The 18,838-nt window shown below is 40.8% G+C and overlaps 1 protein-coding gene across 1 annotated transcript in view; it reads left to right on the top strand.

The window, feature by feature from the left end:
* Nucleotides 1–18,838, top strand: part of LIN7A (lin-7 homolog A, crumbs cell polarity complex component) — a 124,100-nt gene that overhangs the window by 99,820 nt on the left and 5,442 nt on the right. Inside the window, exon 7 of the mRNA XM_038558536.1 lies at nucleotides 15,768–15,986. Within this exon, the coding sequence (XP_038414464.1) occupies nucleotides 15,768–15,986 (219 nt within the window). The remainder of the gene's footprint in view (nucleotides 1–15,767; nucleotides 15,987–18,838) is intronic.

Raw genomic sequence — 18,838 nt, 5'->3', positions numbered from 1 at the left:
CTGAGAGCTCCCTGAGTTTTACAGTGGGTCTAGAATGAGGCTGACCACCAGGCTGCTAATCCTAAACTTCTTTTTGTGTGTGTGTGTTCGTGATCTGTTTAAATTTTTAGAAAATTTAAATGATTATTCTGTTGTTATTCATTCTTAGGCAATGTAGGAAGCAACTTTAAATATCACTGCCCATGGTGCAGCAACTTAGAGCTAATTACCACAGGAACCCACTGCACACACCGTTTCACATGGGTCTTATTTTATTAAATGAAATTCGCAGGAGGGATAATGCAAAGCCATATGATGCTAGTTATCAGATCACGCATCATTTTGTGGCATCAGTATTTGTAGATCTTAAAAATATTTCCTCCAGTTGTATTGAATGTATATTGCACATATTTGGAGTGTTCCATAAAGAAGCCCAATCACTTTTAACCCTCTTGACCTCTAAAAAAATTTATTAGGAAAAATATCAAGAAGTTAATTATGTGCAAATTATTAGGCATATTTGATTATCCTGTGAATAAAATCAAATATACTCATTAAAATTCCCTCTGATGCACCTTCAATTATTTCTAGAAATGGGAGACCTGAGTCAGACTTTAAACTTTATCTTTTCCGTGTCACTCTCTCTCTCAATCTATCCACAGTCATCTGCTTTCTCTAATACATTAGCTGCACAGTTATTCCACTGAAATTTTAGTTTGAGAGATAAAAATAAAAATTGATGAGAGATAGTTATATTCCCTGTTTCTAGAGCACACATGTAGCCAAACAAGGTTATATGACATTGCCTGGTAAAAGTCTTGATATTCATTCATTCATTCATTCATTCATTCATTCAGAATTATGGGACCCATGAGAAGGAACCCTGCCATTGATCACATGTTAGAGAAGCAATGAGGGAGCTACAGGTGAGGTCAGTGGTAGTAGCAACAAGGGAGTAGTTCCTTCCTATACTTTTTTTTTTTATTTTTAAAGTTTTTGCTATTTAAAGAATGTAACTTTAAAAAAAATATATCTTCTACTATTTTTTAACCATCTGTCATGTGCCAGGCACTATTTGAGGCAATCAGGGGGTCTCTGGTGAAAGAGAGAGAGAGAGAGAGAAATTCTTTCATGGAATTTAAATTCCAGTAGCGCAGATAAACAATACATGAAATAAATAAATAAACATCCATAATGTTAGATGATGGCAAGTATTGGGGGGGGAGAAAAGAAATCAGTACAGCATCAGAAGGCTAGGGAGTGCCAGGGTACAGGAAGGAGTGGTGTGGTGCTAGGTGGTCAGAAGAGCCTCGGTGAGGTGATGTTTGAGGAGAGGATGGAAGGAGATTTGGGGGTCATCCCCATGAGTATGTAGGCAAGAACAGTCCATCCAGAGGAAAGAGTCAATGCAAGGTCCCTAAGACAGAAGAGCAGCTGACATTTTAGAGAAGCAATGAGGGAGCTACAGGTGAGGTCAGTGGTAGTAGCAACAAAGGACTAGTTCCCTCCTATACTTTTTTAAAAAGTTTTTGCTATTTAAAGAATGTAACTTTAAAAAAATATATCTTCTACTCAATATATATGCCACTACATTAAAATGGCAATTTAAAAATCCCCAGATATTAGGCTTAGAAATAGAACAGACAAAGGCACCAGCATAAGTCACCACATCAGGAACAAAAGTGCCCGGAAAGGCTTCCTTGGAGAGCTTGCAGCCCAGGCTTTTGCTAAGCACTCCGGATGACCTGGGCAGCTGAACTCTCACAGACTAACTCAGTGGAGGTTTGAGGAGTGATTTGCTAACTTTTCTGACCCCCTACTTTCCTCATTGCAGAAGCTGATAACAGCAGCTACGTGGTTTTAAATGTTTTGGTGTTAAAATATCATAACACGGTCCCTGACACAAAGTAAGACCCGAATCAATGTCAGTTGTAACCCTTGTTACCATTTTAGAATTATAGCAGCAGCTGTTAATTCAAGAAACCATTGCTTTCTCAGAGAAGTGACCACATAGCTTAGTTACAACTTTGTTGATGAACACTAACCAATTTGTGAAATTCAGGTATTCGTTCGTTCATTCATTCATTCATTCATTCAGCCAAATATTGGGTCTGATGTCTTAGTCATTGGTGACACAAAAAGTAAATGCCTCTTATTTCTTATTTATAGGCTTAGGGAAGAGATAGGCATAAGTGTGGGGTTCTGTAGGAGATCACGAACAGGCATGGGACAGGGGGCATGGGGTGTCTGTAGACGAGAGTCATAGGCAGGTAGACACCGTGGGTGAATGGAGGCAGCGAGGAATATGAAAGAGCCACCTCACAGGGCACAATAACAGAGTCCAGACATGAGACAGAATTGCCAGTCCTTCTCTTTGGAGCCTGAAAATACCAGCAGGGGCCAGGCCGTAATGAGGTACACGGGCCTGAAGACTGCAGGCCGTGTCCAAGCAATCCAGGAACTCGGAAGGATTTTAAGCAAGAGAATGACAAGATCAGATGTGCATTTTAGAATCACTGCTGTGATTGCAGCATGAAAAGTGGTTTAGAAAGGGCCACAATGAGAGGCAGGGCAACCAGGCGTGGACATGATGTGTATGTAGTAAGAGGAGAAACAGATCTTATTATGAATCTGTTCTGTAGGGAATAGCTCTGTTGCTTTGTTTCCACACCACGTTGTCATTTGGGGGACAGGGGGCAGAGAGTCAATTATAATCATTTGAAAGTAGGCATATAAAGCCGACTCGTTGCATTTTCAAAAAAATTTCCTGGGTGGACTGATTTGTCCCTGTCTCTCCGGATCTCACATCCATCAAGCTTTAAAATCACTGCCATTTTTCATCTCAGGAGCCATTAGGTGAAAAGGAAAAATTTAAACCTGCAGTATTTTATAATTCTTCCCCACCATTTCTCAATCAAACATCATTCCCTGAAAACCTGAACGGATAGCATTCTCACTTCAGCGTGAATAATCTACCAGGCCATATAACTGAAGTGCCAGCACAGACCAGTAAACAACCGAGAGGATGTGGGAGAAAGGAAAACTCAGGCAGATTTCAGCAAATTAATGGTGCCAGCAGAAAAGCCATTCAGTCATGGCTGGTCAAATGGAATGTCGGTGGCTCACACAGACCCCACTTCTACTTCTGTAATTTCTGCAGTAATGCAGCTGAAATCCCTTCATTTCACCTAAATTATCCAGGCAATTACAGTTATAATGTATTTTTGCTCAAATACTTCAAAGCTTTGCCTCAAAGCACTTTTTAAGCAGAATTACCTTTTGTCCCACCTCCTTCACTTTGTTCTAGAATGATTTTCCCTTTTATTTTCCTTGTGATGATACCGGGCTAATGTATTAAAACAAATCATACAAAAAAATACATGAATGCATCCTTATAAAATTTCCAAATGATTCAGTGTGAAAAGACTGTAGTTAATTTTTTTAAAAGTCCCTTTATCCATTTCTCTTTTTTCACTTGATTCTAGTTCCTCCTTTCACCCGCCCCCATGAAGAAACACTTTGATAGTGGGTATTTGTGCTGACATTTTTCTTTACACTTACATACATATATTTACATTTATTTACTTATTTTTATTTTTTTAAAGACTTTATTTATTCATGAGAGACAGAGAGAGGCAGAGACACAGGCAGAGGGAGAATCAGGCTCCCCACAGAGAGGCTGATGCGGACCTCGATCCCGGGACTCCGGGATCACGACCTCAGTGGAAGACAGACGCTCAACCACTGAACCACCCAGGCGCCCTAATTACTTATTCATTTTTAGACCTAAACAAGTACGATAATACAGAGCAGTGATTACAAGCATGGAGACAGAGTCATTACCCATTAATGGTGTGCCCTTGGAAACTTACTGTGCCTCAGTTTCCTCATACATAATTGGGATGATAACATTACATACCTCTCTAGGTTCTTAGGAAGAGTAACTATTTTGATACATTTAAAGCACTTAGAACAATACCTAATAGTAAACATGCAGTGAATGTTAGATATTATTATTTTTATAAGTAAGTTTTAAAACTGCATTGATATTTTCATATGTGCTTATTATTCTGTGACTTGCTTTCTCAGTTAGAGGTATGTCTTGGGGGGGTGGTCTCTGGGAGTCACGATCAGTTGAGCATCCAGACTTTGGTTTTAGTTCAGGTCATGATCTCAGGGTCATGAGATCAAGCCCCACATCGGGCTCCACACTCAGTGGGGAGTCTGCTTGGGTTTCTCTCTCCTTCCCCTTCTGTCCCTTCCTGCCCTCCCCCCACACTCGCTCTCACTCTGTCCCTCAAATAAGTAAGGTTTTTAAAAAGAAGTTTGTCTTGGATAGCTTGTCTTGTCAGTACATACTTAGATGTTTAATCTACTGTGCAGTAGTCTGTGATATGTGAGTACCACAGTGAATCCAAGCATTCCCCCATTGATGGACATTTAGCTCATTGCCCAATTGGCTTTTTGTTTTATTCGTTATTGTGAACGCAGCTTCAATGAAAATCTTTGTGTATGCCGGTGACTGTTTTTCTAGGGTGACTACTAATATGGGGCTAAGGTTAGGGAGATGTGGGTGTACCTTATTCGTAATGGACACTGACAAACTGACCTCCAATTTATACTTCTACATTGTATGAGAACATAAATTTCACCAAATCTTTGCCAATACATTATCCATTTTTTTAAGTAACTGGGTAATTTTTATCCCACTCTGGATTTATTCTGTATCCCCCTATATAACAGTAAAACCGAGCCTTTTTTACTTGGACACTTTATGGGAGGGAACTAGTCATACTAAATTCTGACAGAAATGAACAAGGCATAATCAACACAGAACAGAACTCCAGCATGATTTGGGATATGAATGGGCTGGGGGAGAGTCTTAGAAGGTAAAGTTGAGGAGATCTGCTGGGAGTACAGAGGGAAGGTCCTTGTAGGTCATTGTAAGATGTTTGAACTTTATTTGGAGCGAGAAAATGACATAATAAAGAACAAATGCTATCTGGAATGGACTTTGAATGATGGGTGGTGGTTTACGACCACAGGAGAATGAAGAAAGGGCATTCTAGGCTAAGGGAAGAAAACAGAGATGGAAACAAAAATACGTGGTACAACCAAAATACATGTTGCTCATGTTTTGAAAATGAATATAAAGAAACAAAATTGGGCCCACGTGTCTGAGGGAAGTATTTTGCATGCTATACAAACTTTTTATTTTTTATTTCTAGAAAATGACATATTCATGGGGCAGAGGAACCTGCATTTATTGGGTGCATTCTGTGGGCCAGATTTACTATGTGGTACTTCACATGGGTAGTTCATTAAATCTTAAATGATACCTCAGAAGGAAATGTTATCCCATTTTGCATGGGTAGGAGCTGAAGCTCAGGGAAATGGAATAACTTGCCCTAAATCACACAGCTGGTGATCTTTGGGCCTAAGCTTTGAAGCCAGCCCTCCCCGGATAAGTTAGGTAAATGCTGGGTAAGTGCTAGGGCCTGTGCTGGGTACTAGGGAGGAACCGTTGACGTGACACAGTCTCTGCCCTCTAGAACAGTGTTTACCTGCTTGTTGGACTCTTCACAGGCTCTAAGCAAGAGCATGGAAAGACCAAGGGACTCAGACAAGAATCTGGAGAAGAGTTCTGATGATAAGAGAGAGGATATTTTAAAATCCAGGCAAGAAATCATGAGAAATAAGAGGACGGAAAGATGAGGTGATATATGGGGAATGAATATCAGTCTGGTGGTTAATTGGATATGGGTCGAAGAGAGTATTAAGGATGTCCCCAAAGTGTCTTGTTCGGGGCACTGCATGGCCAGTGACAGCAAGAGCCAGAGAGGAGGGGTGAAAAGAATCTTTGGAGGTTAGAGCCAGTTAGAGCATTTGAAATAAGTTTTATTTTGTGGACCTACCTGAAAAATCTTAGTGTAAATCACTGGTGACAAATCCAAGAATATCCTGTGGGCGTGTTTTTAATTGGAAGAGACATTTATCTGCAGAACCAGGGAGATGTTGGACAGTAAACCTGAAATACCCTTTAAATATTCACTTCTCCTGCAGGAAGGCATCTGTAATGTTGAGTTTCTGCAATTAACTTAAATGTTACAGCTATTATTAATGTTCATTATTCACGGTACCCAGCAACATAAATGTCCCTGCTGCTTTTTACACGTCACAAGAAGCACATTTGAGAGCTCTGGACTCGGACAACTCCTGCCCAGATTGGTTGTGTTTCTCCCCTTTTGTTTTATATGAATTGCCTGGGCATCTCGGATTCTAAAACAGGTTAAATAATAAAGTGTATCCTTTGAAAGGTTTGATTGAACAATTTCTGGAACCTCTCTGACACCTCTTAGAAAACAATGGAGTAAGATACTGAAGGGGAAAAAAAAAAAAAGAAACCCAACACTATTCTGGTTGACAGATCCCAGTTGTTATTGCAGGGGGAGAAGATAGGATGATGTGTACCGTGCTTAGTTAAGTAAGATTCCCCCAAAGCTGGGCGCCTGGGTGGCTCAGTCGGTTAAGCGTCTGCCTTCGGCTTGGGTCATGATCCCAGGGTTCTGGAATCAAGTCCCACATTGGGCTCCCTGCTCAGTGGGGAGTCTGTCTCTTTCTGCACCCCCTCCTTTGCTCCTACCCCCCTCATGTAGCCCTTCTTCTCGCTCATGCTCTCTCTCCCTCAAATACATAAATAAAATTCTTAAAAAAATAAAATTCCCTAGACTTCCTATAGACTAAGCCTTTTTTCTAAATTGCAAAATCTTTCCTAGAACCTTCCAGTATTAGCTTTGTCCCCATCACCAAAACAGCCCCCCGTCCTGAAATACAGTGGGGACTGTTTGGACGGTGGGCTTTGGTCTTTGTCCTCAGAGGTCTCAGCCAGTGTGCAGGTTTGCATTGTGACCCTAGGTACTCCTCCTAAACCAGCCTGACGTTTTAAGCCAGGCTCCACCCGTCTTGGGGTTCTGCAGAGCAGGAGATGATGCAGGAGATGATGATGTAGGTCTGCATTTAGAGTCTTGCCAGAATTGCAGAGAGAGCAAGCCCGACCCTGGGTCCAGGAAACCTGCTCTTTCAGACTTTGAAGTTGGATCTCCCCTTCCCCTGCCTCGTGCTGCCCTTTGGGGTTCAGTGCACCTGTCCGTTGATAATTTTGCTTCCCCTCCTGTCCACTGAAAATTCAAACTCCACAAGGGCTGCTGATCTGAAAAAAAATAATCAGCATATTTACTGAAGAAAGAGGGTGTCCCAGGCACTACTGTAGAGCTATCACAGGGCTGGCCCAAGGGTCGGTGGGATGATTTGCTGACCCAGTCAAGGCGGAGATACATTTGCATGTTTGGTGGAGTGTATTGGTGCATTGGTGAGGATGGGGGGGGTATGCGGGATGGTGGTCATCACACCTCCACACCCCCTCCCATTTGCCAGACCACACCTAGAAGCAAATATTGAGAACTGGCAGTTTCTACCTGTTTCTGACCATCTGCAAGAGTCCCTGCTCCCCAGGGGTTCCAGGTCACCGAGTGTCACGGCTTGGGAAGCCATGGCTGGACAGAGCATGTATTGATTCAGTGGCGCAGACCAGGTGAATCATGACTGGGAAGGCTCCTTGTACCTGCACGTCTTGGGGAGACTTACTGCTCAAACATTAGCAGACTGATTGGAAGATCTCGTTTTTCTAGGAGCTTCTGTTTGCAAATCTCTAGTGCTCATGTTTGTACTCCGGAGGATGGTGTTGTGTGTGTGTGTGTGTGTGTGTGGATGTTGACCGTGCGTATGTGTGTACATGTTTATTGAATGTGTGTGTTGCATATTTGTGTCCATTTGTGTGTGTGTGTGTGTGTGTGTGTGTGTGTGTGTGTGTGTTTAATCTCGATCCCAACAACCATCAGGAATTTTTTTTCCTCCACTTGGTTCCAGAACATCATGGGTCGAACAGCTACTAGAAAGCCTTACAACTGAAATGTAGTAGCTGCATTTGTTTCCAATTTTAACTTCCAGATCTGAAAGGTGGGCTGAGTTCAGCCAGATGCTAGATTTGTGGATTTCTGGCGCAGATTTTTTTTATTTTCTAAAGCTTTTGCTCCCTCTAGGGTTTCTGCCCCTTGGGCCTGCTGGCAATGCTCTGCACTCTCTGCTTTCACGGTTCAGACATTTTTATATTTATAACTATTCTCACAGGTTGAAAATATGTGTAATTATATAGACTCATTTTTTTCCTGTCATCCTCTCCACTCTTTTGTAGTGTTTGCTTAGTTGATGATTTTCCCCTCAAGTCCGCTCACATTATGCATATGCCACTATCGAGCAAATCTCCTGCACACTGCTCCTCTCCTTAACAAACTGTGACACAGCGGAGGGACTGAGAAGAATAGTTTTTCATGAATAAATAATGATTGCTTGTAATTAACATATCAATTGTATGTATGGAAATGATGCTTCTAAATTACTTGACAGTGATTAGAAGCAGTTGACTTACCTAAGTAGTTTGAAACATTCTTCCAACAAACTCCATACATTGTTAATTTATTTAGTAAACTTTGCCCCTAGATGGTATAAAGGAAACTTCTACGTACTCCAAAATTAGATTTTTTAAAAGATTTATTTATTCATGAGACACACAGAGAGGTTAGAGACACAGGCAGAGGGAGAAGCAAGGCTCCTTGTGGGGAGCCCGATGTGGGACTCCATCCCAGGACCCTGGGGGTCACGCCCTGAGCCAAAGGCAGATGCTCAACCACCGGCCCACCCAGGGGTCCCCCCAAATTAGATCTTATTCTTCTTTTGTCCTTAAGCACCTGAAGCCCTACAGTAAGATTATCACAAAGAGCTAGCTAGCATTTTCTTGGACCTTCTTTAAATGTCTCACACTTTTCCAGGTGCTTTGTGTTCCAGTTTCGTGCCCATAATGATCCTTAGAAGGAGATATTCTGTGATACCAATTTTACAGGTGAAAAAATTGAAGATCCTAAGCAACTTGTTTGAGCTCATAAAGCTGATAAGTGAAGAAGCTCAAATTCAAACCAAAGCAGTACTGGCTCCTTAGCCTAAGAGAGAGAAAAAAAAAAAAGGTTTTATATAAATATGACTCATATATACTCATATATATATGAAGGAGAAGGGTCGGGAAGGAAAGAGGGAGGCGGGAGGGAGAAAGATGGTCTATTCATTGACTATTAATTGAGCACACAATAGATGCTGGGCCCAGAGATAAATAAGACTCATCTTGCCCTTGGACAGCCTAGTGACAGCAGAATGATTGTAAACTGATAAATTACAGTGCACTGAAATAGATATTAGCATTCAGGCAGGAACAGAGTACTATGGGAAAATATTAGCATATTTTTTTCCAAGGGATAAATGTGATACTTTTTATACACTTGCCATTTTTCTTCAGCAAAAGAGAATACATTTAGAACAGGAAATTAACATATTTGAGGGAAGGAATGGATCAAAAAGTCATAAAAGTTTTTTCTGAATATGTCCTATAAGCTTGTGCAGAGATATTCCATTCTTAATTAAACACCCGATCAGTATGTATAGGGTTTTCTCAGTGACCAGAAATGATGATTCTAGAGCTACACCAAAGCAAAATTATAAGATTTTCTAGGCTACCCAGCTGTCTTTCCTAGAATAACATAGTAGAGGAACTTTGACCATTTACTAGTTGAGTTTATTATAGTCTAGAGTACTGTGTCCAGACACTAATGTACATGCCAGTGCCTGGTTGGCTGGCTGTGTCCCAACTTTCTAAAGTCACACATTCCTAGGTCGTATCGCGGAGGATGTTGCAAGTTTGAGATCTAGCCTAGGCCCCTAATATTTTAAAAATGCCTCAGTTGATTCCAGTATACACCCAGGCTTAAAAACTACTGGTCTGAAAAGCACAAGCAGGGAATAGCCACCCATAGGATATTTACTTTCTCTTTATTGTCTTGGTTAGGGCTGTGGATTTGGTAAGTAAGAGCCTAATCTGGAAACAGGTACATCTCAGTTCGTTCTAATCTGTTCCACGTACTACTTGGGGACTAAGATGAATTTCTTAAACTCTCCATTCACATTTTTACAGTTCTGAGGATTAGATGTAGAGCAGAGAAAGTAGCTTGCAGTGCTTTGCACCTAGTAAATGCTCAACAAATGTTAGAGTATATACACACGCAGACACAGGTTTTTATACACAGACATGTGCACTCTTAAAATAATAAAACACCTTGATAGACTGAAAGAAAAACTGTCATAAGAACAAAATGATCAATCACTATGACCTTTGTGGAAAAGGAATAGTTTGTCTTTGGCTATTTTGGACCATTTCAGGGACGCCTGGTGGCTCAGTGCTTGAGCATCTGCCTTGGGCTCAGGATGTGATCCCGAGGTCCTGAGATCGAGTCCCACATCGGGCTTCCCACAGGGAGCCTGCTTCTCCCTCTGCCTATGTCTCTGCTTCTCTCTCTTTCTCTGTGTGTCTCTCATGAATAAATGAATAAAATCTTTAAAAAATATTTTGGACCATTTCCAGCTTGAGAATCATAACCCACTAATAGTGAGCCCTTCATGGAGCCCCACATTGCTCCTTTACCAGCCAACTCCTGACACTTTAGATCCATGAGATGGCAGATCTTAGTCTTCTCATTAGTTCCTCTCCTTTCACATCACCCAAAAAGCCAGTCTCTTTACAAAAGGTACGGCTATAACATAAATAAGTCACGGAGGTGTGATACATAGCATGCAGACCGTAGTTAATAATTCTGTATTGTATATTTGAAAGTCGCGAACAAAGTAGATCTTAAAAGTTCTCATCTCAAGAAAGACATTTTTGTGACTATGAACGGTGATGGATGTTACCTACCTAGACAAGAAATAAAGTACAAGGAGATAACTAAGATTATTTCTAAGGGTCTCTACGGCTATAACACTCTGAGTTTCTGATCTACCTAGATATTATAACCCCTGGTAACATGATTTGGCCCTGCATCTGAAGGAATGACTGATGTCATTTTAGGAGCCCATGCATAAGCTGGGCTCTAGATATGCTCAGAATATCTGCGAGATATAGCCAATTCTTGGTTATCTGAAAAAATGTTCAACTTATCAGCAAACTCTGTCAGGATTATGTTCATGTGATCCCCACAGAGTAAGACCTGCATAAAGACCTGGGCATGGACCATTTGACAGCTAATTATGCACAGATAACAAGCTTCCTTCCTAGGACAAGCATCTCTTCTATCCCAGGGCTAGCCAGGGTCAAAACTTAACAACTAGTTTCTCTATTGCAGTGGGGAAAAAAACACAAGTCATGAGCAAATTAGTGTCTGCAGTGTGATCCAAAGTTCCTTTATATTAGAAAGAATTCTTAATCAGCTAGGAAATTGAGCATACCATGAAATAGCAACCATTTTGCTACCTCACAACCTGTGGAAATGGAAAAGCTCTTGGAAGATCAGAATGCAGCCATGTTGTGAAGTTGGTTCATTTACCAGCCACTGATTTATTAAACTTTCATCACGTTAACTAACTTGAAAGCTTCCTAGAACTTAACTACTGCGTGAGATTGCTGATGAAGCAAGTACACATCTGGTTTTTCCTGAGCGATTTTTCCCCCGGCTTCCTGAATGAAAACATCTTCTCTTATGTATTAACGTTACAGGCAATGCAATTCTTACGGTTTTATGTCAATTTAGTATCTTACTAGCTTGTATTTATGCATTTGGAAATGGCAAAAAATGATTTGAATTCTCCCCATATCGATTTCTATGTGTATTTTTAAGAGATTTAGCAGGAGAAATAAATATTTTCAGGATGGAGATGTCCATTCTCCTTAGTACATTTTAATTCAATTCAGTGGATGATCATGGCCAAAGTAGGCATAACTGTGGGGTACATAATATTTCTCTTAGGGCCTTTTCTCTTTCAGGACCATACTTCTCTTTGGTCTACATGTTTCCTAGGTGTACCTACTATACTCCCATGCCTTCTTTACCACCCCTTGCCTTCTTAATAAAAATCTACCTTTTACCAGATGTCTTTATTAGATGGATCCTTGCGTATGAGGTCCTAAAATTGCAATACGTACACATACTCTTAAAGCAAGAGAATGAAATCTAACCATAAAAATTTCCAACTTTAAATGCAAAAGGGGATGTTGCTTTAAAATTGGGAGCCTTGCCGGGTTTCTTCAAATTACAGAAGGGCCGCATTCTCCTGCTACGTGAAAAGCTGATGCTACAGGTTTTTAGTGACGGCTCAGGCTGGGCTGGCTGTGACTGAGGACCATTTCTGAATCAGGGCGGCTTTTATATACACAGCTTTCATAGCAAGAGTTTAATTGTTAAAAAAAGTTTAATTGTTGACAAATACACTATTACATTTCTAAAACATGTTTTACGTAGTTAGCGTGAAATAAGGCATACTTTCATTAAGAGTGAGAAATAGGACAAGCCACAATTAGGGGTAGGTGATAAAACTTTTGGGCACAAGGAATACCTATTAACAAGTGTTTGCACATCAACACATGTGCCCTAACTGAGCAGATAGCTTGGCTTCTTTTTATGTGTAGAATAAAACCTCTATGGGAAGGTGAGCTGCTTTTTCGTTCTTATCTTTAAAAAAAGTCAGAAAACAGCCTTATTCTTTCAAAAAGTTGTGCTGAGGAACTAAAAGCACTCAGGAAATAAATTGTAGGTTACCGAGGCAAGCATACACACTCAAAAGTATTCATAAGGTAGGCACAGCCAGTGGAAGAAGCCATCCAGATCAGTCACTGAGACATTTTTCTGAAAACAATTAAAAAATAGAGTTTTTGAAATACTACATTCTACAAACATATTTCTTCAACTCTTTCTGAGTTACCTCTTAATTTCTGTTGTACCGTTCAGTCCTATAATTTGTATTATTTTAACAAAGCAGTTTTGGAAGCAGAAGTGTGGCACTCTGCCCAGATCCCATCAGAAGCTTCTGTGCCCTGGTGCAAACAGCAAAGCGAAAGGTAGAGTCAACCAGCAGACCTGTTAACTCTGATGAGCCTGCAGGAGCCTGAGCAAAAATTCTGGATTCAAAGACCATGGGGCCTGCCTTTTAATAAATTGCTAACTATATGGGGGAGAACAGAGCTCGGTGTGGGAGAGGGTGACTTTGATGGCTCAGTGGGGCTGGGTATGGCTCACCAGTCATATTTCTCTCAGCTGTTTGTCCCTCTGGTGAGAGTTTGATGGCCTCACAAATTAGTACCACAACTCTCTTGTGGCAACTCTGGATTGCAGGCACAGTGCTTACGCTGGGATAATGGGCCTCTAAAGGTCTGGCCTAGAATCTCCAACCCTATTAAATGAAAGCAGATAGAACAAAAGCCAAAAAGGAATTTAGGAGCCTAGAAAACAGACAAACCAGTGTTACTGAAACCTATAAACGCATACATTTTAATATCAAAAAGGACGTTAGAGAAGGACATGAACAACCAGATCGCCCAGATTTCCTCTTGGAAGCAGAGTTTCCCACATTAACAATTCATCTCGGGGCAAATTGGAAAGAAATTTTGAGCACACTGAAAACAGGGATGATATTGTACCAAGTTGCCAAAGCTTCCCCCTATCCTTTATGCTCTTCCAAAGAACTTAGTAGAATATAATTCATAGGATAAAGGCTAAATAAGCATTTGTTGAGTGTCCAGGTCAATGACTGAATGAATGATGATGAAAAGAATGAGTTGATCAATAAACGAGCCAGTTTTCCCAGGCTTTAGCCACAGGCAAAAATTCACTCTGCTCTGTATATAACCCCTTGCTCTCCATGTGCCCCAGACTTGGTGAGGGAGTGAGTGCTTCTGAAAGTTGCCTCTGGGTCTCATCACGGTAGTTTCTTAAACCCTTGGTATCTGCTTGGTACCCCAACATGTGACGCAGCATTCTTACACACCACGGTGACTGCCTCGTTGCTAAACTCAAAGCATTTTCTTTTTCTTGGTCCACATCCACCTTACTGAAGCAAGTGCTAAAATTCTCTTGTCTCCAAATCCATATGATGGAGCAATTACGAATCTCTAGCTATAATGGAATTGCACTCAAAATGCAACTTACTTTGTTTTTTTGGAACTCGGTGTAATACCCATTTTGAGACCCCTTTCTGCTTGAGTTGTAAAATGTGATCTCAGCCAACGTGGGGTGGCCCTCCCCGCCACTCCAATCCACTCTTAGGTGTCCTGGCAGTCTCTCAGCCTGTGTCCTCACGCAGATGTTTTCTTCTGGGAGCTTTATCCAGGAAGCAGATGGAAAAAGGCCTTTGCACTTTGATCCTAAAAAATAGGAGTTAGGTCATCTGCCCTGAGGGGCAGCTGCAAGGAAAATCATCTCCTTTTTTTTTTTTTTTTTAAGGGCCCTGTGATGTCTGATTACAGATTGCTTCTGTTTTGCTTCTCCCTAATCCCAACCTGGAGAATCTTTAGAAGGTTTGGGGAAAGAAACCTCTTTGTATTTACTTGTAGTAAAAACATAGTTTCCCAACTCTTATCTATATCATCATGTTTAAAAGATTTGGTACTCAAAAGCCAGGAAGTGATGTATTTTTTGCTTTCTGCTTTATCATTCCTACCTTCTAGGTATGTGTGCACATCTGATGATATCCTTAGTAAATTTCTCTGAAAATAAACTATTCTTTGTAAAGGGTTTATCCAATGCATAACAATAATGCCCTCTGGAAAAACTGTGTCAGTTTGTGTTAAGTTACTAGCAGTGTATGAGAGTCCCCATTTCCCTACATCCTTGAAAATACATCATATTTTTAAAAACACATATTTACCATTTTTGAATTATAAATGAAATATTTTGTGTTCATCTGTACTTCTTTCAATTGCAAGGGAGCTTAGCTGTCCATTCATAGGGTTTTTAAAATACTTTTTGTCCCTGAGTTCATGTGACCATTTTGCTTAGGACTTTATAGACTCTTAAATGTTCTTCATGGTAAGAATATGAACAAATATTGAGATGTCTCAATATGTCATATATCAAGAATATTTTTCCCATTTGTTATTTGGCCTTTCTATGGTATATGAGATACAGAAACTTACAATTTATGAATCTGATTTTGTAATTTTTTCCCTTGGCATGTATACTTAAGAATTCTTTCTCCATTGCAAGATGAAGAAGCCCTGCTTCATTTTAGTTGTTTAATGGTTTTATTTTTACATTTAAATTTTTAATCAGTTATATTTAGCACAGACTAGGAGATTGGGCTCTACATTATCTTCTCTCATTTAATTATTATTTGTTTCAGCGTCATTTAACAGTTCTTTCCCCCTTTGGTCTAAATCCCACATTAACATATAACAAAGCTTTACACATGATGGATCCGCTTCTGGACTCTGTGTTCTATCTCTTGCTACGATGAGACACTGCTGTAATCATGGTAGATATTTAATGACATTAATATCTGATAGGAAAAGTCCCCCTTTATTACCATTTTTTTCAGAATTTTCTTGGCCAGTGCATTTAGTCTTCCCGATGAATTTTGGAAATCCCACTCTAAACAGTAGCGTGTAAATCTTAGGCCTTGGTTGCTTCTCACCCTTCAAACCTGAACCCCCACTCAATCCATTCTGTACCCTAGTGCATCCTAACCAGCCGCTACTTCACCTACGAACAATAAGTAATAACGAGGATGGCAGTGCATCCCATCTGCAATCCCCTTCTTGAAATTTCAAACCGAGATTTTTGTAGGATACTAATCGCAGATGGGTCCCTCAGGGAGAAGAACATGACAGTTCTCCCCTTTAAGAGATGTCCCTGTCTTTTCAGAGCGTGGAAGGGGAGCACCATGAGAAAGCTGTGGAACTGCTCAAGGCTGCTAAAGACAGTGTCAAGCTGGTGGTCCGATACACCCCCAAAGTCCTGGAAGAGATGGAGGCTCGCTTTGAAAAGCTCCGGACTGCCCGGCGTCGACAGCAGCAGCAGTTGTTAATTCAGCAGCAGCAACAGCAGCAGCAGCAACAAACACAGCAGAACCACATGTCATAGGTGAGGAGCGTCTTCTTCTGCACAACGGAAGTCCCTGACACAGACAAGTTTGTTTCGGTTTTTAATAGGGTTTCTTAGACAGCTGGAATATCATCATTAGATTTAAGATTTAACAACCCCACCTCCCCAGAAATCAAGCAAGCAAAAAAAAAAAAAAAAAAAAAAAAAGAACTCAGAAAATATAAACAAGACAAGACCGTTGCTTACTTTATATGCCATTCAGCTGTATTTCCTGCAAATGTAAGATATTTTGGAAAATAATATCTTTGAGAGGGCCAGGTACAGACTATAGGATGCCTTTATATGCCTTTATATAAATTAGGAAAATGCAGCGTCTGTGCGACACAGATTCCCCAGGCACAGAACTAGATAACAAGCCCTCATTCACCCTCTTGGCCAGTTGCCTTTGCACTGTGTACAAACTAAACAACCGTATAATGCTGATCCTGGGAGGATCCCTCTAGAATACCAATACAAATTATTGGAAAATCACTCCACTGTGAAGAATGAAGTGGAGACCTGCCAGTGTGCATATTCTGAAAGATTCCAGACTCTCTGTGGGTGCTCACTTAAAAAGTGACGCTCTTGCCTTTTTCTAAATTCCATCTTGTGACAAAAATGCTAAGTCAGGTCTTACTATATGTTTTTAAGAAAATCCAAGAAAAAAATGTGAAGAGTGAGAATCACCATCTTTGAAGTGCCCTCCTGTGTGCTGGGCTCTTTTCCCATCTTAGTTCTTATCCTCAGAAAAACCCTTCAAGTAAGTATCACTAAACCTCCGTTTCTTAGATGAATGATATGAAGTTGCAGTGGCTTCGTGGAGCCCTCACAAGCACACCTTCAAGGAGCATAGAATTATCGTCCTTTTTGCTCTCACGGGCATTTCACCTGCCAACATCAGATATTCTGGAGCTCTATAAATTGTCCTTGCTCCCCTTTGGGAGAGACAGTTAATAGCATTACACACCTCTACGCGATGATGTCTGCAAATGTGATTTTGAAGTGAGGTTCGAATGTTCTTGGGAAGGTGACAATGGGTAATAGTGGTTTTAAGTCATTCAACATCAGATTACTGTTTGCACAACCTGAAAGAAACACTGGATATGACATGAGACTTTCAATGGTTTGTGACACTCACAACAAAGGAGAAGCTACTTGGGGAAGTATAAGGACCCCAGGGTTTGTCCTGTGCTGAGAATTCAACAGTCTTATCTCTTATAGTTTGTAAGTTATACCGTATATACCATAGCTTGGTGATTTCATCCAAAATCACCTTCCATTCATTCTAAAAACTACCTTTATTCAACAACGAGTATCTATTTGGTACTGCTGTGGGCTGTAGAAACAGCTTGAACAAAGCAAAGTCTTTGCCCTCATGGTGCTTACATTCTGGTTGGAGGAGAGAACTACTAATAGGTAAATAAAATTAGCTTATTGGGACCCGTACTTCGCAGAGTTAAAATGGAGTGCTTTGATACACCCTGGCTAGGTGACAGCCTTCGATTAGATGATCAAGGGAGACGTCTCAAAGGAGATGACATTTAAGCTGAGATTGAATGCATAGGAGAAGCCAGAGATGAGCATAAGCAGAAGGGGAGCTAGCCGGTGCAGAGCTCCGAGAGCTATTTGATGTTTTTGGAATAGAAGGAAAGCTGGGGTAGTTAGTTAGGAAATAATGAGTAAGGACAGAGAGGTAGATGGGGGCCAGGTCACAGAAAGCTTTTTAAATCACTGAGGGACGGTAGATTTTATTGCAGTGGAAGCCACTAAGGGTTTTAAGCAAGGGAATGACATGGTCTGATTTATGTATTAACAAAGATCACTCTGGCTGTTCTGGGGAAAATAGATTACTGCAAGGTAAGAGTGAGAACAGAGACTAATTAGAAGGCTGTTGTATAGTAGTCTAGGCAAGAGATGCTGACTCAACTGGGATGACAGGGTTGAGATGTAGTGATGGGGTTGCATCACCGGACAAGTCATTTTGCCCACATCCTTCTCCTCTCTAATCTATTCCAAATATAAAGGTGCTTTACCTCAGTATTGTCGGAGTCCTTTCCTAGGTCTTTTTCTAACACCAAGCCACAATCCTTTCGTCAGACTTGGACACTCTTTCCACTAACTCATTTGTTTCTTCCATCCTCAAGAATGACGACTTGTACCGTTTTCCTGATTGATTTGCCACACTGGCCTGGAGTAAAATTATTCTGAAGTGTTTTGAAAGAAATATGTTGCCATTCAGACTTCTGAGGTCTCACTAAAAGCTTCCACTGTTATATCCTTTCAGTCATCTTTGAAAGTGTACAACTTGGCCTGAGTATTTTCTGGGCTGCGCACTCCATGTCACTGGTCTGCTCCAGCAGCCTTCGTTAAACCTCTTCAGAATTTCCTATTGTCTCATGACCAAAGGCTGACTTTTATTTTTTTTAAGATTTTATTTATTTATTCATGAGAGACAGAGAGAGAGAGAGAGGCAGAGACACAGGCAGAGGGAGAAGTAGGCTCCATGCAGGGATCCGGACATGGGACTCGATCCCGGGACTCCAGGATCACAACCTAAGCAGAAGGCAGACCCTCAACCACTGAGCCACGTAGGCGTCCCAAAGGCTGACATTTTTAATAAAAGACATTTACGAACTGAATTTTCTTGTAATGGATACAGTAACGTTCTATTTAAGTGAACATGAAATTTATATTTCTGCCTGCCAAGACAGCACTTGCTCCACACATGATCGTGGCCCCTTGAGATGAAACTCCAGTGGCCATTTCAAGTACAAGTGAAGTACAACCAAGTCCTGTCATCCGTGGATTTTATGGTGAATTCAGTCAAAGAGACCTACATTAGCTCTTGTTCG

The sequence above is a fragment of the Canis lupus genome, chromosome 15 (assembly GCF_011100685.1).
Source record: "Canis lupus familiaris isolate Mischka breed German Shepherd chromosome 15, alternate assembly UU_Cfam_GSD_1.0, whole genome shotgun sequence".
NCBI classification, from domain to species: Eukaryota; Metazoa; Chordata; class Mammalia; order Carnivora; family Canidae; genus Canis; species Canis lupus.
This window is presented reverse-complemented; position numbering and strand designations above follow the sequence as displayed.